Below are 22,971 nucleotides of genomic sequence, written 5' to 3' on the forward strand. Positions count from 1 at the left end.
CTCACCTGATGAAGGAGCTGCACTCTGAAAGCTAGTGATTCAAAGCAAATCTGTTGGCCTTTAACATGGTGTTGTTAGACTTCTTACTGTTCCCACGCCAATCCAACACCGGCATCTCCACATCAGAAATTTAAATGATTGTTGCACCTGTTGCTATTGATGATGCCAAAACCAACAAAAATAATTCTTAATGACCCTGTGTTTTCTCAAAAAATTGCAGTAATGGACAAGACAGTTAAGTATATCTAGTAAAATAAATGATCAATATTACACCCTGAAACCACAGCTCCTATGAATTAGAACTGCTAACGATGTGAGATATAGTCAGACAAAGGTTAAAGATTGCTCCATTAACTCCACAATTCAAAAATAATGGGCGGGATTCTCCCGCAATTGGCGGGGCAGCCCATACCGGTGCCAAGAGCGGCGCGAACCACTCCGTCGTCGGGCTGCCCAGAAATTGCGGAATCCTCCGCACTTCCGGAGGCTAGGCCGGCGCTGGAGGTTTTGACGCCAAAGGACTGCCGCTGCCCGGTGCGAGTTGGCACCTGCGCAGGAAATTTCTTCTCTGCGCCGGACATGGCTGAGCCTTACAGAGGCCAACGCGGAGGGAAAGAGTGCCCCCATGCCACAGGCCTGCCCGCAGATCGGTGGGGCCGGATCCCCCCACGCACCCCCCCCCCCCCCCCCCGAGGACCCCGGGACCCCGCTAGACGGCCGACAAGCTAGGTCCCGCCGAGATGGACCATGTCCATTTCACGCTGTCAGGACTGGCCGAAAACGGGCAGCCACTCAGCCCATCGGGGCCCAGAGAATTGCCAGAGGGGCTGCTACCAACGGCCCTCGACTGGCGCGGCGTGTTCCCAGACGCCGGACAATTCGGCAGCCGGCATCGGAGCAGCGGGGCGGGATTCACGCTGACCCCCCACCGATTCTCCGATCCGGCGGGGAGCCGGAGAATCACGGCCATTATCACAAACACTAATCTGAAAAATACCGGAGTTCTGATGATCATGTCTGAGATAAAGAGGATCCATTTTGAAAGCTCCAATGAGTTCTGATCTGCTCTTCACCCTAAAAGAGACAAAAAGTGACAAAATGTTCATGAATTGATATATTTACTTGCACATCCTAGCAAAGGTAATGCTGAGAAATTAGGTTATACCATGAAGTACAGAAACAATCATCGGATTTCTAATTTAGCATTCTCTGCAAAGCTCACACAGCTAGATTTGTATATATTTGCAGAACTTATACCTCCTTCTATGCAGTGAGCATGATATTAGTAAGAAAGGTGATAAAAGATTCACTGCCCAGGAATAATTATCTATCTCACATTAAAAGAAAACATTCTAAATGAGCATTTTTAGAATATCTCTTCAGTGACAGTACAATACTCTGCTATTTAAGAAGTGTGAGAACACACAACTGCAATATCCACACAGCATAATTAACTTTCAGATGATAAACAGTAACAGTGCTTCATTAGATTTTAAACATACCTTGGCAATATCTTCTTAAAATTAAAATATATAATAGAATGAATATTAGGTATTTACTCCTGATGTCATTAATGTAATTTAAAAAAATTAAACTTTAACATTCTTTACAAAAATAACTAAATTTTGTTTATTTATTGCCGGTCCCGGAGGAAATTTAAGAATCACCCACATTGCTTTGGGTCAGGAATCACATGTAGGCCAGACCAGGTAAGGATGACAGATTTCCTTCCCCAAAGGACATTTGTGAACCAGATGGATCTTTCCAACAATCGACAATGATCATTATTAGACATTTTTAATTCTAGATTCCTTTTTAATTCAAATTTTACCACCTGCCATGGTGGGATTTGAACCCAGGTCTCCAGAGCATTACTAGTCCAGCGACAGTTACACTATTATACCACTGCCCCCCCTATTTACGAAGTTTACACAAGACCGTCCTTGAAGAGTACATATTAACCATAATTATGGAGCCAATTACACAGTCCAAACGCAGTGCTGTCAGAATAGCTGTTCATCAGACCTGATTATATCATTTACATATTTTAGGGGAATTAAGACAGCACAGGAAACCATGGAGGTCATGTGACATCTGTTGATGCCAATTTTTCTCCTGGGAAAGGCGGTAGCCATTTTGACACCCAGAAAGCGGGGACAGACGGAAGTGTGGCATATCCAGGAACATTCTTTTCCAGTTGTGGTGATAATGCGTCACTCTATATACACAAGGGGTTAATGTAAATACACTACAACTAAGTAAACACTAGAGGGAGCACCAGAGATGTCATGACATGCAGACATACAGTCAATGGGCCATTACAACAGGACACAGCCAATGGGTAATCAGGACACCCAGAGGTGGCATTACCACAAGGGGGCACTTCACAACCCATACAAAAGGACAGGGCACACATGCTCTGCCTCTTTCCACAGACAGACATCTAGAGAGTACATCAGGGTTGATCAGAAGCATCATACCCAGCATGTGGCTTAGAGCAGACTGGTTTAGTTAGACTGAGTTACTACAGTTAGATTAGCAGGAGAGTCGAACTCATTTAAGAACTGTGTTAGTAGTTCAACAAATATATTGAACGCATTACAAAGTCTGGATCTTCCTTTGTCAAAGCATACATCAAGGAAGCAGATTATGCTACACGAAGAAGCATAACACAACACCAGTCAGGCCTTGTTTCATGCTTAAAGACAGTATAGCTTCTCAGTGCTTTCTCATTGTAGGTCTTTATTGAACTGGCCTTTAAGATTCAAGCTCACAGTGTCCGCCTCACAGCAGTAGAAGTGCTTCCCTAAAATCTCTCCCGAATGGCCTTGCCCTAATTTTTGGACTATGTCCACTAGTTCTAGAATCTCCAACCAGTTGAAACAGTTTATCTGTATCTACCCTGTGTTTTCCTGTTAATATCTTGAAGACTTCGATCTGATCACCCCTTTACCTTCTAAATTCTAGAGAAAACAGGGCTAATTTGTATAATCTCTCCTCGTAACTTAACCCCTGAAGTCCAGGTATCATTCTTGTAAACCTAAGTTGCACTTCTTCCAAGCCAAAACATCTTTGCAGTGCAGCTTGTTTAACTTGATACCCCACTACAAGCATCATTCTGGCCAGTTTGATCTTCAATTTCAATACGCATATTTGGCTAGTAGAGCACCTCTTGTGCCTTTCGCTGAATTGATTCATTTCCTTGATGACTTGCGTGGATGCGTTTCAGCATCTCTCCTCCCGCCTCCTCAGGGATGATGACTTTATTTCCTTTGTACAAGATGCCACCTTGGGCTGTCAACTCACCTTGGTCTTCTCAATATGCTCTTGTGGCTACAGGTATGACCTTGTTGATTTCAGGCTATCCCTTAATCACTTTTTCTTGTAGCATTTCGAAAGTTAAAGCTTGTTGGCAGTTTGCTTGATTTCAGCAAGGTGCTTGTCGGATTCAATCGGTGGAATTCTCTGTTTGGGGTTGTCCTACCGGAGCTCAATTCCACATGTTTTACGATCCCCTTGTTGTTGTAAAGCGGGATGCAATTCAATGTCCCTTACCATACAAATGTATGCATGCCGTGGAATATGAGCGATTCCCAGGGAATCCCGCTATCGACCGCCATCTTGAACCCTAATAATGGAGTCCTGCGACCGGCACCCCACTCCCACCACATGGCAGCCCCCCACCCCTGGATTGCCTGGATGACCCCCCCACCTCCAAGTAAGGGGCGATCTCCATCCATCCCCCCCCCACCCCCGGGGACACCTCCCCAGGGACCTCTGTAACAAGGGGACACCCCTGGACCCTTGTAATAGCGGGACCCGTCCCAGGGACCCCTGTAATAGTGGGACCCCTGTAAAAGTAGGACCCCCCAGGGACCCCTGAAATGGGGGGTGGGGGGGGGGCCTAGGGATCTCTCTAATAAGGGGAATCCCCCAGGACCCTTGTAATAGGGGGACTCCCCCAGGACCCCTGTAATCGAGGGACCAGCCCCAGGAGCCCTTGAATAGAGGGACCAGCCCCCAGGGATCCCTGTAATAGGGGAACCCTCCCAGGGACCCCTGGAATAGGAGGGCTTCCTCCAGGGCCCCTGCAATAGCGGGACCCTCCAGGGAACCCTGTAATAGGGGGACCCCCCACGGAACCCTGTAATAGGGAGGCCCCCCAGGGGCCCCAGTAATAGTGGAACTTCCCCTGGGATCCTTGTAATGGGGGACCCCCTGTAATAGGGGGGGCTTCGCCCAGGGATCCCTGTAAAAGGGGAACCCATCCGAGGACCCCTGAGATAGGGGAATCCCACACAATCCCCTGATAGAGGGGAACTTCCCCAGGGACCCCTGTAAAAGGGAGACTTGCGCCAGGGACCCCAGTAAAAGGATACCCTCCCAGGACCCCTGTGATAGGGGGATCCCACATGGACCCGTAAAAGGGGAACCCCGCAAGAAATCCTGTAATAGGGAGTCCCCCAGGAACCCACTGCCTAAAGGAACCCTCTCCATAGCCATTTCCCACACACAGAAAAGGAAATCCTGTTTGGAAGCTAGCGAGGAGTCCAGACTGCTCCAGGGACTGAGGGAAGCATTAGATCTGTAATACTTACCTTGCAGCTCCTCATGTCCATTCCTTGAAGGAGAACTTCAGTGTCTGCATTGGGTATCCACCAGGTCCACTGTCTTCAATCCATTCATGGCTTTCTAGTAGTGGTTTGTGATTGACAGCTCGTAAAAAACATCTGCAGCTTGATCCATTTATATTCCTTCACACATCAGTGGTCGAAGTGATGAAAACCTAATGTTTGTAAACATTGGCCACATCAAAGAGCGAAAGTGCATTCAACTCACTGAAGCATGTGATTTCATTGCACTTACCTCTCTTTGATGTGATCAATGGATGTCCAACAGTTTCCATCCACTACCAACTTCCACTTACTGACTGAACTTGTTCTCACATTGAACAACTTCTTCTTTAGCCCCCTCTCACTTCCTCCAAATAAGACCCATGGGTACCAATATGGGTCTTAATTAGGCCTGCATGTTTGTCAGATATGTGGAACATCCCTTGTTCCAGTCCTACCTCAGCTCCAAATCTCCATTATTTTTCCAGTACATTGATTTTATCAGTCCCATTTCCCATTCTCACCCTGAACTGGAAAACTTAAGACTTTATTACCAACTCCACCCTTCTCTCACTTTCACCTGGTCTGTCTCTGATCCTTCACTTCCATTCCTCAACTCCTGTCTGCAGTTTTGAGAATAGGCTGTCAAGTAATATTCATTATAAGCCCAGTGACACCCACAGCAACCTCCATTAATTCCTCACCTCCTGCTTCCATTCCATTCTCCCACATCTAATAATAATTGCTTATTGTCACAAGTAGGTTTCAATGAAGTTACTGTGAAAAGCCCCACATCTGCTCTGATATTGCAATCTTCCACATCAGTACTTCTGATGTCTTCCTTTTTCCTCAACCCAAGATTTCTCCACCGGGTCCGACGCATTTCCTGCACTCATCCCTTCGGTTCTCATCCCTTCCCCTTGTTAAGGAATGGATTAAGAAACATTCCAATTAGATGTCTCATTGATCCAATAATTGACACTGATATGTAAAGAGGCTACATGTGGCCTTTGGGGCATGTGATGTGATGATAGAGTTTGATGCAGAGTGTGTTCAAGGAAAAATAAAGGTGTTTGGGAAAAGGAGCAAAGCTCTTGACTCAACAGCAGCCAGAAGCTAACACTGGTAGCAGAGGATGGTTGCTGTGCAAATGTAAAGGGTTGACAGGTACAACTTTTCCAGAAGAAAAAGATTCTGCATCAACCAAGGAGTGAGTGAGAAGGAAAAAAAAAAGGCTGAACCGAGGATAAAGATGGCTGGATATGACTATCCGCCATTATTTTCTGAAAGGGGATCGTACGACCAATGGAGAAGGCAGTTGTTATGTGGACTAAGGTAACTGTCTTGGGAAAGAGGAAACGAGGTATGGCATTGGCTCTTTATTTTTCTTATGAGAGTAAAATCCGAAGCAAAATGTTTTCTGAACTGGAATTGGAACAATTAAACTCAGAAGAAGGTCTGGAGACTATTATGTTTTATGGATAAGATATATCAAAAGGATGACTTGTCAAGTGCGTATGAGGCCTGGTCAGAATTTGATAGATTCCGGAAAACAGAGGAAATCTCTATTGAGGACGATATAATGGAATTTAGCAGACTGTACAGAAGGCTGCACAAACACCGCCTGGAATTTCCACGGTCTGTGTTGGCATTTAAGTCACTGGACTTTGCTAGATTGTCCAAGATGGATAGGCTCCTGGTTTTGACAGGAGTTAAGTTCGCGAATAATGATACCTTATACGATCAGATGATAGAGGCCTTAAAGAAGTTTATTGGGAAACATTCAATCCCTCTGGCTTTAACGACACAAATGGGACAGTCAGCAATAAAGCAGACTATGGAAGATACACTACTGACAGGATGGTGAGATCGTACGGCTACGAACAGGTTACGAGAGTATGGAAGGAGATCGGGACCCAGAAATTATGAGGCCAGGAACCCATTTAAAATATATAATAGGAGGGACATAGAACATTACAGCGCAGTACAGGCTCTTCGGCCCTTGATTTTGCGCTGACCTGGGAAACCACTCTAAAGCCCATCTACACTATTTCCTTATCGTCCATATGTCTATCCAATGACCATTTGAATGCCCTTAGTGTTGGCGAGTCCACTACTGTTGCAGGCAGGGCATTCCACGCCCTTACTACTCTCTGAGTAAAGAACCTACCTCTAACATCTGTCCGATAGCTATCTCCCCTCAATTTAAAGCTATGTCCCCTCGTGCTAGATATCACCATCCGAGGAAAAAGGCTCTCACTGTCCACTCTATCCAATCCTCTGATCATCTTGTATGCCTCAATTAAGTCACCTCTTAACCTTCTTCTCGCTCGCAAAAACAGCCTCAAGATAGGGGATTTGGTGAAGGCACACTATCATCCAAAGCCCTCAGTCATTCTTCAGTGTTTTACGTTTAATTCCATGGGAATATGTTGTGATGCTAAGGAGCATCGCAGTTTACTGCTACTTCGGGGCCATCCTGAACAATATTCTGAGAGATTGCTTAGTTTGTGGAGTCAATAATGAGGCTATCCAGAGAAAGCAGATGGATATCAATTTTTAAAGGCGCTGGAGATAGTGTTAGTGTTAGCAATGGAGAGTGCTGATAAGGGCGCACAGGAGCTTCAGAACATGCCAAATGGTGGTGCAGTTCATTACATAGGGCGGAAAGCTGCAGTCAACAGTGGTGCGAAAAGTGAAAATGCTAGTTTTGAACGGGAAGCAAATGTAGCGGCAAGCAGAGTCGTAAGAAGTGGAGTGAATGGAACACTAAGGGTGGGACATAACTAAATGGGAATAAAGTCCTATTGCGAACGCGTTTAGCCGCATATTTCCCGGCGCTCGCAGAGCTGAGAAACACAACGCGATAAAACGTCACTTGCATTAGATCGGGGGTCTCAGCGGGGATCGTGTGATCGAGGCCGCACACAGCCCACTTTGTGCACTGAGGAGCTCCATTCCAAAGAACGCAAATTGGCCAGAGCCCAATCTAATAGAACGTTTAACTTGGGGCTGGTTTAGCTCAGTGGGCTAGACAGCTAGTTTGTGATGTAGAACAAGGCCAGCAGCATGGGTTCAATTATGGAGAATGGAAATAGGAAAATTAACCCCAGAAATGCCCAGGGTATGGTAAATCAATGTTTTCAGTGTGACTCTCAATACCATTATGCTTTCAAGTGTCCAACACGTTATAATAGTGTTTGAAGTGACATGGAAGAGTCGGAAGAGGAAAAAGATAGTGACCAGAAAGAAGGCATTGTCCTATCAACAAGCAGTTTTACTCCGGTAATGAGGGTGTTGGTTGCAGAATCGATCAATTGTGCTGTATTGGACAGTGGCTGCATATCTACTGTGTGTAGAAGTGACTGGTTAAAATGTTACCTGGACTCTTTGAGTGCTGAAAATCGTAACAAGGTTCAGGAATTTGAAAGTTCCACAAGTTTCAGGTTTGGGGATGATAATACTCTGAAGTCGCTGAAAAGAGTGGTGATCCCTTGCAATATTACCAGAGTGAATCATTTCATTAGCACGGAGGTTCTATCAAGTAAGGTACCTTTGCTTCTGAGCAGACCGTCGATGAAGAAAGCACACATGAAACTGGATATGGAACAGGATAAGGCAACAGTTTTTGGAAAGACGGTGAGTTACAATTTTCACAGTCGGGACACTATTGTATTCCATTACTGACAAATAATATTTCAGGTGCAGTTGTTAAGGATGTGTTGTTGGCAGCTGGAAATGGGACTTTCGCTGATAAGCTTGTGGTATTAAAACTGCATAGGCAATTTGCGCATCCGTCTCCTCGGAGGCTGAAAAATTTATTAAAGGATGCAGGGGTAAGGGATGAAGACTATGCTAAGCTGATAGAACAGGTTAGTGATCGTTGTGAGGTTTGTAGGAAGTACAGAAGGACACCATCACGACTGATAGTAACCCTACCTTTGGCCAGGGATTTTGACGACATTGTAGCCATGGACCTTAAGATCTGGGATAAAGATAACAATATATCGGTTTTGCATTTTGTAGATTTAGCAACCAAATTTAGTCAATCAACCATTGTATGAAGTAAATGAAAGAGAGTAATCCTGGATCAGATCGTGGAAAAATGGATAGGGACAGGAATGGGCCCACCAGCAAAATTCCTTGCAGACAATGGGGGAGAATTTGCTAATGATGAGTTGAGGGATATGTGTGAAAACATAAACATCACAGTTATGAATACGACTGCGGAAAGCCCATTTAGTAATGGTGTGTGTGAAAGAAACATGCAGTAATAGATGACATGCTCTGGAAAATTTTGGCAAATAGATCAAATTGCAAGTTAAATTCAGCCTCAGCATGGGCAATACATGCAAAGAACTCGTTGCAGATGATTGGGGGCTATAGTCCCTATCAATTAGTGTTTGGTAGAAATCCTAAAATCCCGTCCATTTTGGATGACCAGCCTCCAGCTTGGGACGGGACTACAATTAGGTGTTTGGGAAAAGGAGCAGACCTCTTGACTCTTTATTCAACAGCAATCAAAGGCTAACACCCCTCCCTCCTAAAACCATGAGAGGGTTCCTGTAATAACCTGCATGTGACATGCATAAGATTCATCCAGCTGAGGATGAATGTTCCCTTGTCCTGGTTGGACTGGGTATTAACCAGTTGGGGGCAGCACGGTAGCACATTGGGCAGCACGGTAGCACAAGTGGATAGCACTGTAGCTTCACAGCGCCAGGGTCCCAGGTTCGATTCCCCGCTGGGTCACTGTCTGTGCGGAGTCTGCACGTTCGCCCCGTCCCGTGTCTGCGTGGGTATTGTCCGGGTGCTCAGGTTTCCTCCCACAGTCCAAACACGTGCAGATTAGGTGGATTGGCCATGATAAATTGCCCTTAGTGACCAAAAAGGTGGAGGGGTTATTGGGTTACGGGAATAGGGTGGAAGTGAGGGCTTAAGTCGGTCAGTGCAGACTCGATGGGCCGAATGGCCTTCTTCTGCACTGTATGTTCTATGTTCTAACCAGCATTTGTATAATAGATCAGCATCTGTAGTAGTCGACAGAAAGGTGCAAGGACCCGGTAATGTGTAACCGGGCCCTATGTATGTGCAGCTGTAAAGCTCAATAAACGTCTCCCTGTGAACTTGCTGATTCACCTTGTAGTTACTTTAGTTCCCTTTGTCTTCACCTTTCGCACCAGCAACCTCCACATTCATCACATTCACCTTTCCCCTCCTGCCTTTTCACCATTTTAACAGGACCGTTCCAGTCCATGCCACCTGCTCCACCTTCAATCACCCGCAAAATCCCATTGCCTCTATATGGTATCTTTTCATGCAAGCGCAGGAGTTGCAACACCTGCCTTTTCACCTCCGCTTCTCACTGTCCAAAGTCTCAGGCAATGGCTCCAGGTGAAATCATGATCTATGTGCCCATCTCTCAATTTTGTATGCTGTATTCACTACTCGCAATGCGGTCTGCTACATAATTTGGGCGACTACTTTACAGAATATCTCTGCTCATTCTGCATGCATTGCACCGAGCTTACAGTGGCCAGTCATTTTAATTTTCCATCTTGCTCTCACTTTGACATCTCTGTCCTCAGCTTACTGCAGTGTTCGAACCAAGCTCAATGCAAGCCAGATCGGCCACTTCACATCAAATGAAAGCACAATTCTGTGGATGCTGGAAATCTGAAATAAACATTTTTAAATGCTGGAAATACTCAGCAGGCCTGGAATCTTTTGGGGAAAGAGAAACAGAGTAAACTCTTCAAATTAAATTGGACGATTCTTTGGAACATTTTCAGGCACTTTTGCAATCTTCTGGACTCAACATTAAGTTCAACAATTTTGTTCCTTTTTTTTGCATGTTCACACTTGTTTTTGCATTTGGCTAGCAACTGCTAATTTTTCTGTCATTCACAACTCCTCTAGATGATTCTTTTATTTCCTTCCTTTTCCCATTACTCCTCCCTTTGGTCTTGTACCACTAAATCTTTTGACATTTATTGGGCTGGATTCTCCGAGACATCTTACCAAAATCGCGAAACGCGATCGGCCGGAGAATCGGCTCCGCCGCCGAAATCGGGATTGATGCTGGTTTTGCACCGATTCTGAATTCTCCGGACCCCACAAATCGCGGCGCCTGTAACAGCTGTCGGGGCACTTGAAGCGATTCTCTGGAGCCTCGGCGATTCTGCGGCCCGGATGGGCCGATTTCTCGACCGCGTGGTTCTAATCACCTATAAAAATTCGTGAAGCCGACGTGTTGGCTGAGGCAGCTGCGGAAGGAGGTGGGGTCGGGGAGGGGAGGAGAAGGTGGGGGAGGGGAGACAGGCCGAGCAGTTGGGTAGCCCCCGACATGGCAGGGCGGTCCCTACGCAAGGAGCGCCATTACGGCGGCCATCTTGTTGGTCAGCCACCCCGGGTGCTGGGTGAACGCAGGGTTAACGGCCGTATGGGTGGGTGCTGCCTCCCTCCCCGGCCACCCCATTCAGGGGGGAACACCCAGGGCTACACCGATGGTAGCCCCCAGTGAGGGCAGTGCCATGAAACGGTGGTCCTGGCAGCAGAGATGGGTGCCAGGAGGGGGGCACCGATGGGGCGGGGCTGCAGGACATGCGTGGCTGGGGCGCGTGGTGCCAACTGGGCCATCATGTATCCCATGACAGAAGGTTGTGCACGGGTCTATGCGCCATGGTAACATTTTCTCCCCTCACACCCTGCAGATCATAATGTTTGGAAACTACCTAGCGATGTTAGCCGCCATGGCAGGGGCCGCTGCCCTGCATGCAGCCCTGTGACAGCATCAGCGGAGACGGCTCAGAGAGGAGGCGGAGGCTGCAGCAGAGGAGTGGGCCGCAGAGGGGCAGGGGACAGCCGCTCAGGCTGGAGGGCCACCCGCTCGAAAGGCTGAGGCGGAACAAGATGAGGAGGATGAGGAGGTAGTGGTGGTGCCAAGAAGGCGCCTGATGACTCTCTACGTGACCGGCGCCGCATGACCTTTTGAGGAACTCCCGGACCGGGCATGCAGGAGGAGATTGCGGATGAGCCGGGAAACCTTCGGACACATCTGCCACATGATGGCACATCTGGCACCGCAGGGGATTGAGGGAGGACATCCGCTCCCGGTGGCCGTCAAGGTGGTGGTCGCCCTGAACTTCTATGCGATGGGGTTGTTCCAGTCGCCGAGTGGGGACTAGTCCGGCATCTCCCAGGCATCAGTGCATAGGTGCATCCGTGCCGTCCTCGACACCCTGTATGCCCTTGCGGACCGGTATATAGAGGTTTCTGTGGTCCGCGCCCACCAGGATGCCCCGGATCAAGGGGTTAATCGATGGGGTGCATGTCGCCCTGCGGCTACCTGTGGATAACAGGCCACTGTTCACCAACAGGAAGGGGTATCACTCCATGAACGTTCAGGTGGTCTGTGACCACCAGATGAGAATCCTGCATGTCTGCACCCGGTACCCAACAGTGTGCATGACTCGTTCGTCTTGGCCCAATGTGTGATCCTGGAATGTTCGCTGAACGCCGCCCCCTCCAGCCCCCCCCCCCCAACCCCGGCTGCGGGGCTGTTGCTGGGCGACAGGGGTTACTCATTGGGGTAGTGGCTGATGACGTCTATTCGGAGACCACAGAGCGACGCAGAGAACCGCTACAATGATGCCTATTATGCGACGAGTGGGGTGCTCGAGAGGTGCTTCGGGGTGCTGAAGATGCGCTTCAGACGCCTGGACCGCTCTGGAGGGGCCCTCCAGTACGAGGCCAGGAGGGTCGACCGCATCGTTGGGGTCTGCTGCGTCCTCCACAATATAGCCCAGCAGAGGGGTGATGTGCTGGGGGAGGATGAGGAGCAAGGGCAGGCCTCATCGGGTGAGGGGGAGATAGACAATGGGCGGGACATGGGTGCCGGCCATGCATGGGAGGCCGCACTAAGCCATCGGCAGGGCCAGGGCACAGGACCAACCAGGGGGGCGGGGGGGGGGGGTGGGTGTTGCTCGGCAGGGGCACGAACACCACAGTATCACACCCCCTCACCACCGGACACCCTCACCTCCCACACCACCAGACACTCTCCTCCCTCGGGGTGCCTGGTGGCCCCCGGGCTTCTCCATGGGACAGGGGTGCGAGTGGAGCCAAACCCTGAGGCCCCCCCGACACCTGGTGCTGCCTGTCCTGGATGCCCGCTCTGTTATCGACCAGGGTCTGTATGTTTGCGGCCATGGAACACAGTGAGTGAGTGGGCCATCCGTGTCTGGGACTGGGCTGGTGGTGGATTGTGTAGGAGATAGGTGTGCCGGAAAGTCAATGTCATCATCGGACCTGAATTCCGGGGTCTCCTGGGTCGTGGTGTTCTGTGTGTCTGTCCCGTGTTTCTGTCCCCTGGGTCATGGTGTCTTGAGTGTTTGTCCCCTGGCTCGTGGTGTCCTGTGTTTCTGTCCCCTGGGTCGTGGTGTCCTGGGTAGTCTCGGGCAGAGGGCTGGTGTTCCGGCTGCTCTCCCTGTCAGTGCTTGGGTTCCTGGGGGGCACTGGACCTGGAACTACCTGGGGGCAGGAGGCCCCGTAAGGGCCGTGCCCATTGCCAGCTGGTCCTGTAAGACGCAAGAAAGCATGTATGGTTAGACAGGCGGATGGGGGTGAGGCATGAGGTGGTGAGGGCTGTTTGTGTGGGGGGTGTAGGGGTGAGGGGTGGGCACACGTGTCGTGACGACCCGCTACCAGGCAAGGGGTCTCACTGGGTGGCACGCCTCCGACTCCACATCGGTGACCTCCCTCTACTCCAGCCTGCTGACGATGTGGAGTACCCTCTGCTCTGGCACGGTGGGGGGGCGCAGGTCTTCTGGTCCCCCTCCGGTCTTCTCCCGCTCCCGCCAATTATGAGCGGTCTTGTCCTGTGCGGGGGGGGGGCCAAACACAAACAACAGTGTTAGACGGTCTGACACATGCAACCCAGGAGTTGGGTCTCTGATGGCATTAGTGCACAGGGCACCCGGCCTTTGCTGCTGGCATGGGTGGGTGCAACCATGTGGGTGAGGGTAGGGGTGGGTCTATCCCCCTGGGGGAGGCAGTCACATATGTGTGGGGGGGGGAGTTGGTGCCAGGGGCACAGTGCTGCGTACTCATCCTGGCTGCCTTGAGGAGGTCATGCAGCTTCCTTTAGCACTGGTCAGCTGTCCTGGCCACCACACCGACGGCGCTGACAACGTCAGCCACCTCCGCCCACGCACGGCGAACGCTGGCTCCTGCTGTCCCGCAGCCCGGCCTGGGGTATAGTATGAGCCTCCTCTCCTTCATGGCATCCAGGAGGGTTATCATAGAATTTACATTGCACAAGGAGGCCATTTAGCCCATCGAGCCTACACCAGCTCTCGGAAAGAGCACACTACCCAAGCCCACACCTCCATTCTATCCCCATAACCCAACCCAACCTCTTGGACACGGGACCTTGGCGCGTGAGACAGCAGTGCTAACCACTGCGCCACCGAGCTGCCCGGGGGGAGAATATTTAACGCCAGCCACAACGTCAAGTCAATGATAGAACCTGCGAATCGGCGGCTGGTCTGTCAGGCGTTGCAAAATGCACCCGTGCCAACCCATTGTGGGCTGTTGAATGGCTCCCCCTGGGGGCCTGATGACGCCGTCATGAAACTTTGTAGTTTCCACAACGGCGTCAACACTTCGCCCCATTTTGGGAGAATCCAGCCCACGATCTCCCATGCTCCACCCGATCAAAGACATTTTCCACCCTCCTCCATTGACCCATGAAAACCTATTATATTTCTAAGTTATTTTTCTAGATCTGATTAACTATTATCAACCAGAAATGTTAGCTCGCACACCACAGAAGATGCCTGACCTGTTGGGTATTTTGTTTTTTCCCCAAAAGAGAGTATCTTCTTCAGCTGCAAACATGTGTATCCCGTGAATTTAGAAAATTGAATGGGGGTATTATCTGGATAACTTACCATAAGGCAGAGCAATCGAAGTTCACCAAAAGCCATTTATGAGGATTAAAGTTGAATGAATCTGAAAACTGATAAAGCAAAGAAAACTGTAACATATTATCTGCAGATTTAAGGTCCAATTATGCAATATAATTATCGTAACAGAAGGAAGGCCTGTTGCACAGGCGTGGCAAATAATAGAGAACTGACTTAATAAAGTCAACTCGGGTTAATAATTATCAAACAGATTGGCTGATGTTATGGTTATTTGAATCAAATATCCAAAGAGTTAGCAAATGTTGTTGGGCGCCTACACTCAGTTAAAGCAGAGCTGTGCAGTGAAAGGTTTAAAGACTTTCTGCTGGTAGTTGAAAACATGTAAGGTGGAACAGGAGGAAGCATTATGGATCTTATTTCAGAAGATACAGGAAAATGTTTGGGGTTAAGGCCTCCACGGTGGCCTGGCCCGCGATCGGGGCCTACCAATCGGCGGGCTGGCTTGTCCTGGTGGGGGCCTATGTTCCTCCACGCCAGGCCCCTGTAGCTCTCTGCCATGTTGCGTCGGGGCTGGCTCGGAGAAGGCTACCCATGCGCGTGCGCGAATTCGCGCCGGCCGTAGTGCGCATGCGTTAATTTGCGCCGGCCACAACGCGCATGCGCAGACCCGCGGTGCCCGTCCTGATGCCAGTATCGGTAGCTGGTGCTGCCTGAGGCGCTCCAGTGCCGTGCTGGCCCCTTGTGAGGCACAGGATCGCTGCTCCTAGGGACCTGTTGGCGCCATTTTAAAACACGACAGCGTTTACAACGGCGTTAACACTTAGCCTCAGGATCTGAGAATCCCGCCCAATGTACTGAGAAACTAGACTGAAACATTCGTATATGCATCATTACAATGCACACAGATTAATGAACACATTGAAAGGAATGGTAGCAATAAGCATGGAAAAATCTGCACCTTCTCCTCAAAATTCTTTCGGTCCTTCTCTTTTACTAAAAATGCACAGGCACAGATATACCCATAGGTGTTGTTATTGTAATGATATAATATCTTGAGCTTAATACTGTACAATAATTGCTTATAAGGGATTGGGTAAACACATCATTGGTTCATTTATTAAGAGTGGGCACATGAGAGCAGTTATCAGAGCTAAGTGTTACAATCCCAGTTGGTGATACTAACATGGAGCAAGGGTTCCATTCTGGGACCCTCCTGTCCAGTAGTATCACCAACTGGGATTGTAACACTTAGCTCTCTATCTTCATTTTAAAAGTTGTTTCCAGATTACTTGAACTTAAAAGAGATAACTGTTTTTTGGAAGGAATTCAAACCTGCTGATTTGGAAAGGAAACAAGAGCATCCATACCAAGTCTTGAGTGCCGTGTGCTGGGCCACACCTTTGAAAAGGGTTTTCTATTTGGATCTTGTTATTAAATTTGAACAGTTATGGGGGAGTCATTCAGTGTTATAAATAGATTACTGTAGCTGTGTGGGGTATTTATGTGTGTAGTTGATAAAAATGCTTACTGTGTGTTATAAAAATGTTAACTAATCCAGTAGAATAAAGCATGTTTTTTCATTAAAAGTGCCTCAGACCCCTGTTGAATAACACCTGGAAGGCAGGCTCTTGTGCTCATCGTAACCAAAATCAATAAACAGTTATAGGTCAGGTGAACTCCATGATATACATTGGAGTTTTCTAAACCCTGGTTTATAACAGTGCGGAGTCTTCACGTTCTCCCCATGTCCGGGGGAAATTATTTTATTTAAGGTCCGTGTGGATATGGAAAGGAGGGAGGAATATGACAGTATTGTGAGCGAGATAGTGGAGGTCAACAGGGAGGATTTGAGGGTGCCCCACTGCGGAGGGATTGGTGAGGAGGAAAAAATTGCTGGGGCAGTTTGACACGTTGACAATGGGGAGGGCAGTAGAACAACTGCATAGGGAAAGAGGGGTGCAATATGAGTATGGGGAGAAGGTGAACCGCCTGCTAGTGCACCAGCTGCGGAGGCAGGCCGCATCCAGGGAAACATTGAAGATACAGACTGGGGCTGGGGATGTGGCGTCGGGGCCGAGGAAGATAAACTAGATGTTTCGGGAGTACTACCAGAATCTGTGCGAGTTGGACCTGGGGGGCGAGGAGGGGGGCAAGGAGCGATTTCTGGATGAGCTGGAATTTCCGCAGGTGGAGGAAGCAAAGAGGCATACGTTGGAAGAGCCCCTGGGGCTGAGGGAGGTGCTGGATAGTATCAGGGGTATGAAGTGGGGGAAGGTCCCTGGGCCGGACAGGTACCCGGCAGAATTTTATACAAAATTTGCGACGGACCTGGCACCACACTGTTGGTGCCGTTTAATGAAGCACTGGAGAAGGAGCAGCTGCCGGAGACGATGGCGCAGGTAGTGATCACGCTATTCCCAAAAAAGGGGAAGGACCCGGTGGAATGTGGGTCGAATAGGCCCGTATCGCGATTGAACACAGATGTGAAAGTATTGGCTAAGTTGTTGGCAGGGAGGATGGAGGATTGTGTCCCGGGATGGTTGCAGAAGATCAAACAGGCTTCGTGAAGGGCAGGCAGCTCACGACTAATATAAAACGGCTGTTGAATGTAGTGATGAATCCGTCGGGGGCTCTGGTACTGGGGGTGGTGGTGTCCATGGACGCGGAGAAAGCATTTGATCGGGTGGAGTGGCGGTACTTGTTTGAGGTTTTGGGAAGGTTTGGGTTTTGGCAGAAATTTGTGGCACGGGTGCAGTTGCTGTATGTGGCACCAAGGGCGAGTGTGAGGATGAATAATGTGAGTTTGCGGAGCTTTGATTACAGAGGGGTACAAGGCAGGGATGCCCGCTGTCATCATTGCTGTTTGTGCTGGCCATACAGTCATTGGCGATGGCTCTTAGGGGGTCAGCACAGTGGCAGGAGATTATGAGGGGTGAGAGGGTGTCATATGGTGTCGCTCTGTGCCGATGACCTCTTGCTGTGTGTCAGATCTGCTGGAGAGTTTGGGAAGGACTGTGGACCTGCTGTGGAGGTTTTTAGGGTTCTCGGGGTACAAACTGTATAAAGAACAAAGAACAAAACAGCACAGGAACAGGCACGTCAGCCCTCCAAGCCTGGACCGATCATGATACCAACCTTTGCCAAAACCCTCAGCACTTCCTTGTGCCCTATCCCTCTATACCCATCCTAACCATGTGTTTGTCAAGATGCCTTTTGAAAGCCATTAATGTATCTGCTTCCACAACCTCCCCTGGCCACGCGTTCCAGGCACTCACCACCCTCTGGGAAAATCCTGCCTCGCGCATATCTCCTCTAAACTTTGCCTCACGGACCTTAAACCTATGCCCCATGGTGATTGACTCCTCCACCCTGGGAAAGACTGCCTGCCTATCCACTCTATCCATGCCCCTCAAAATCTTGTAGACCTCTTATCAGGTCACCCTAATCTCCGTCTTGCTGATGAAAACAGTCAGAGTCTATTCAGCACCTCTGTTGTGAAAAGTGAGGTTTTCCCGGGTGAATGTGCTAGGACCTCGGGCTAATTTACGGGGGATGCAATTTACAGTAGTGCGGGATAGGTTCAGGTATTTGGGGATTCAGGCAGCGAGTGAATGGACGGGGCTCTATCAAATTCTCAAGTGGAACTGAACAAAACTGGTGGAGGAGATCGGGGGCATCTCAGGGGGTGGGATATGCGGTGATGTGCATCACTGTAAATACATGTAAGCTCGATAGACGCTAGAGGGAACACCAGAAACATCACACACACACACTCAACCAATAGATAAGTTAGGTGGGAGGCGACCAATAGACATTCACCAATAGACAGTCACAAGGAAGCCGCTTATGTTACAAAGGAAACATAACAAAACATGGTACCAGTAGTGAACTGCTTAAATCCAGATAGCCATACCTCAGCGTACAGTGGCAGCCAGCAATACCCAGGCAAGATGTAAGGGCTCCCGATTCCGCAGCCGCTCCAGTGCCACGGCGATCTCCGCGAGAACTGGCAGCGAGTCCGGCAGGCGTTTGAATTCTACCTGGTGGCAGCCGAACTTAAAGACCTGGCCGATAATGAAAAAATAGAGTTTCTCCCCACCATCGCCGGTGCAAGAGCAAAAGAAATCTTTTAAAAATTCAAGTTCTCCAAGGGGCAAAACAGGTACGACTTCCAGGCAGTCCTGGACAAATTCGGCAAATACTGTGAGGAAAACACACTCCAATCGGCAAGGAAAGGTAAGAGAAGCGCCAGTACTCACCTCGAGGCCGAGGGCCCGGACCAGAGAGCGATTTGGGTCGAGGTCGGCGGCCATCTTGCTAAAGGGACTACACTAGCGCCGTTGCGCGAGAAGTGCGCAGAACCGGAAGGTTCGTTTGCGCATGCGCGAGACGCCGTGCATGCGCAATCAAGAAAACGGCCATCGGTAAAGGAACAGCGATCTGCGCATGCGCAATCGCTTCCTACGTGCTATGTCACGCGCGTCATGACGTCAGAGGCCCCAGACCGCACCAATTTAAAGGGGAAATGTCCCAAATCAAAGAAAAAATCTTTTAAAGCTGTAAAACAACCTTCCTTCACCTGGAATGACAGCACAATGCCTCAAATTGAACCAGGAAATGAATTTAACCTCCGAAGAACCCTGCAACAAGCAGTTACCTACGCACAAACCGATGATACCGACCTTTACATTTTTTCTGGACCTCGCGAGCCCAATGACAGCTCCATGGTCCTATACGACTACGACTCGGACGAACCTTTCGTGTTGCACATTGGTGACCCCTGCATTGAATCCGGCGCTGATGCGGATTCATTTTTCGGATTTGAGGATCTTCAACCCAGCAGATATGACGTCCCAACTCATCAGTGCAGGATGATGCTGCAGCCTGGAATTAAGAGACAGAAAACGGTACAAGCCCACAGAGAGCGGCCTGCTGCCACACAGAGCGTGGTCCACGCCCCGCTCAGGGTTCCCGACTCTACGAAAGACATGCAAGACTCCACACCACAGTCCTTGCAGGAACAAGACGTGACTCCAGTGTCACAAGACTCCACAGCAAGCTCGTGGGCAGACTCCACAATTGCAGAAACGCAAGACTCCAGAGCGCAGTCCTTGCATGAACAAGAAGTGACTCCAGAGTCACAAGCCTCCACAGCGAGCTCGTGGACAGACTCCACGATAGAAGGAACGCAAGACTCCAGAGCGCAGTCCGTACACGAACAAGAAGTGACTCCAGTGTCACAAGCCTCCACAGAGAGCTCGTGGACAGCCTCCACGATAGAAGCAACGCAAGACTCCAATGCGCAGTCCTTGCAGGAACAAGACCATGAGGGTCTAGCAACCTCCTCTGACCAACTAGCGGCAGACGATGCAAGTCTGCCATGCTCACGTAAACAGCAAGAAGGCTATAACAGTCTACTACGCTCCACTGCACAGCAGGACGACCATGACGGTCTATCATGCTACAATGAAGGGCACAGCGCTGATGACTGTTCAAGTCCAAATGAAGACAAGCCAAAGGAATCACCTCTTCCAAACCCGAAGAAAAAAGGATTATGCGCTGACCTTCAGGATCATTCTAGCCGAACAGATATTAATAATGCTGCACAGTCACAGAAGGATGCTGAGGATTTGCTAAAGAAATTGTTTGTATGTCTAACTTGCAAGGAGCAGACTGAAAATTGCCATTGCTTTCGTACGGATCGAAAAAATGGACAAGACATTGATCCTCATTTAATGGAAATAACACAACCCGAATCATATCTACAGCAGGGACAACTGTCTCCCTTCAACACAAAACTGCAAAGTCCCAACTTCAGAGACCAGCAGTTAGTCAGTAATGACTCTTCAACCCCTGATGGGAATATTAATCGCATTGAACCTCTGCACACTCCACTGATGAATGAGCAGAACATTGGAGCAAGAATCCTGAGGACACCGACATCGAGTAGCCAGATAAAGCACTTAAAACCCGCAGCAGTTTCAAGTGAACCAATTGTGCTTTCCAGTGATGGTGAAGATGCAGATAAGGTCGACCCGATTATCCATTGTACCACATTAACTCCAGAGATTAAGCATTTATGTCTGGGGAGTAGAATGTGGGCAATTGAGAACAGTAAAAGAGAGACTGTGACTGTGCCAGTCCCAGCAAAATCAGAGCCAGAGACTACGAAGGCATGTACATTAGAAAAGGATGCATATGAAGTAACTGAGAAGAAAATTGAAACGGACTGTCCTTTGGAAACTAGTACAATGACGAAAGAAACATTGGATCTAACATTTGATGCCCTACATATGGGAGAAATTGAGGGAAATGAACAAGGTTCTGTAATGTCTGGGGGAAGATTTAAAATTCCAAAGAAGAAAAGCCCAAATGAAGGACAACGGCAAGACAATGACAGTCCATCCACATTGTTTGCACCACCAGATGAAAACTCTGACAATTTACCCATCCCTAGTGAACAACAAGCAGCTACTGAGGATCTACCCACGGTATGTGAAACGAGTGACGACAGCATCCTACTTCCCATGCAAAAGGTGCAAAGTGACAGACCTCAGCTAGTGCGTACAGAAGCACTCGACGATCACGGTGAGACCACTGGTGACTCCGGTGACACCACACTACTTCCACCCTCAATTGCTCGAACCTCTCCACTAGTCAATGCATTCCTGCATGTTCCGACTCCAGACGTGCAGCTTCAAGAAATCCCAGCTGACTCCAGTGAACCTGCTAAGACTCCGGATGGGGAGCATCAACAAAAAACAGACCAGACTCCAGATGGGGAGCAACCAAACGCCGACTCTGATTCACGTAAGCCAGACTTTACTCCAGACAGGCAGTGTCGCAACCTCAGTGATGGCACGCTCAGGGTGACAGCAGATGCCACAACGACAGGAGATAGATCACGTGACAATCACACTGGGTCAGCAATAACAAGCAGCAGCTACAGTCCAAAAAGAATACACCAATTTTCACCACAGCTATGTCCACACATTTGTTCCACACCGACAGTGCGGCCAATGACAGCTCATGCTGGACAAACCCAGTATTCAAGCCTGCAGCAGCCAGCAGTCTATGCAGCATATTCTCAAACAGGCCAGCACTACGGATTGCCCACTAATGGAATCAAGACTGAAGGAGGACTACCGCCAGCGCAATCTGCACTACAGACTGGATGCCTTAGTTACTGCCCAGGATTTGCTGCACCACAGCCTGGCCAGACAGCATAGTCCTATCAGATGCAAGGTTCTAGTTTCACACCATCACCAGACATTGATGCAAGCAGCAATTCTGTCTCCAAATCGACATGCTTCAACGCTTCTCAGCAGAATCACCCTTCCAGCACAGCATGTGGCCAGAACCAGTATGCACAGTCTCATCCGACTTCAACATCTGGCACATCCATGACCTCGAATGATACTGTTGATGGTACCTCTTCAATGTCAACGATCTATCAGCTACAAGATGCCATCCGACAGCACCACCACAAACACAAAAAGAAAAAAAGAAAAAGACTCCAAAGCGGACAGCGCAGTGATTCGACCACTTCTTGGTTCCTGTTGATGGTGTTCATAACCAAGAGCGACATTTGACCATGATGATTGATGGTTTATGGACTCACATGAATGATTTGGACTTATTGTTTAATCACCGTTCCCATGACTTGTATATACCTTACCTTCTCTACCTGTTCTTTGTTCAGTTTTTCGTCAAGTGTACAGAAAATATGAACATATAAAAAGGGGAAGATGTGGTGATGTGCATCACTGTACATACATGTAAGCTAGACAGACACTAGAGGGAACACCAGAAACATCACACACACACATTCAACCAATTGATAAGTTAGGTGGGAGGCGACCAATGGACATTCATTATACACAAGGAGGTGACACGACCACAGGGGGGCATTACACCAACCCATACATAAAGGACACCACACAGATGATCAGCCCCCTTCGGCCAGTGGAGACAGTCAGTGAGGAGAGGCACAGGGTTGATTCATTATCACATCCACCACGTGGAAGACAGCAGCTGGTTAGTCAGTTTAGGGAGCTACAATAGGATTAGCAGTAGTGTCGAACTCAAGTTGTAAAAGTGTACATAGTGTAAATAAATGAGTTGAAGTTATTTACACATCTCGACCTTCCTTGACAAATGCCACACAAGGAAGCTGCTTATGTTACAAAGGAAACATAACAAAACAGGATACACTGCAGTTGATGTTGGCGGGGAGGGTCCAAGTAGTAAAAATATACATTCTGTTTCTTTTTCAGGCTCTACCGATCTTTATACCAAAGGCCTTTTTTCGGAAATTGGACACGATTATTTCGGACTTTGTATGGGCAGTGAAGGTGCCGAGAGTTGGGAGGACCCTGCTGCATAGGCAGAGGCAGCAGGGGGTTTGACGTTGCCGAATCTGCTTCATT

General features: G+C 48.8%; 1 protein-coding gene across 3 annotated transcripts in view; it reads right to left on the minus strand.

Annotated features, from left to right (window-relative positions):
* Window positions 1-22,971, minus strand: part of ddc (dopa decarboxylase) — a 310,860-nt gene that overhangs the window by 111,931 nt on the left and 175,958 nt on the right. For all 3 annotated transcript variants that reach the window (XM_072508857.1, XM_072508858.1, XM_072508856.1), the window contains 2 exons: window positions 14,567-14,634; window positions 998-1,074 (listed from right to left, as the gene is read on the minus strand). In XM_072508857.1, the coding sequence (XP_072364958.1) occupies window positions 998-1,074; window positions 14,567-14,634 (145 nt within the window). The remainder of the gene's footprint in view (window positions 1-997; window positions 1,075-14,566; window positions 14,635-22,971) is intronic.

This window comes from Scyliorhinus torazame, chromosome 6, assembly GCF_047496885.1.
Source record: "Scyliorhinus torazame isolate Kashiwa2021f chromosome 6, sScyTor2.1, whole genome shotgun sequence".
In the NCBI taxonomy this organism is placed as follows: domain Eukaryota; kingdom Metazoa; phylum Chordata; class Chondrichthyes; order Carcharhiniformes; family Scyliorhinidae; genus Scyliorhinus; species Scyliorhinus torazame.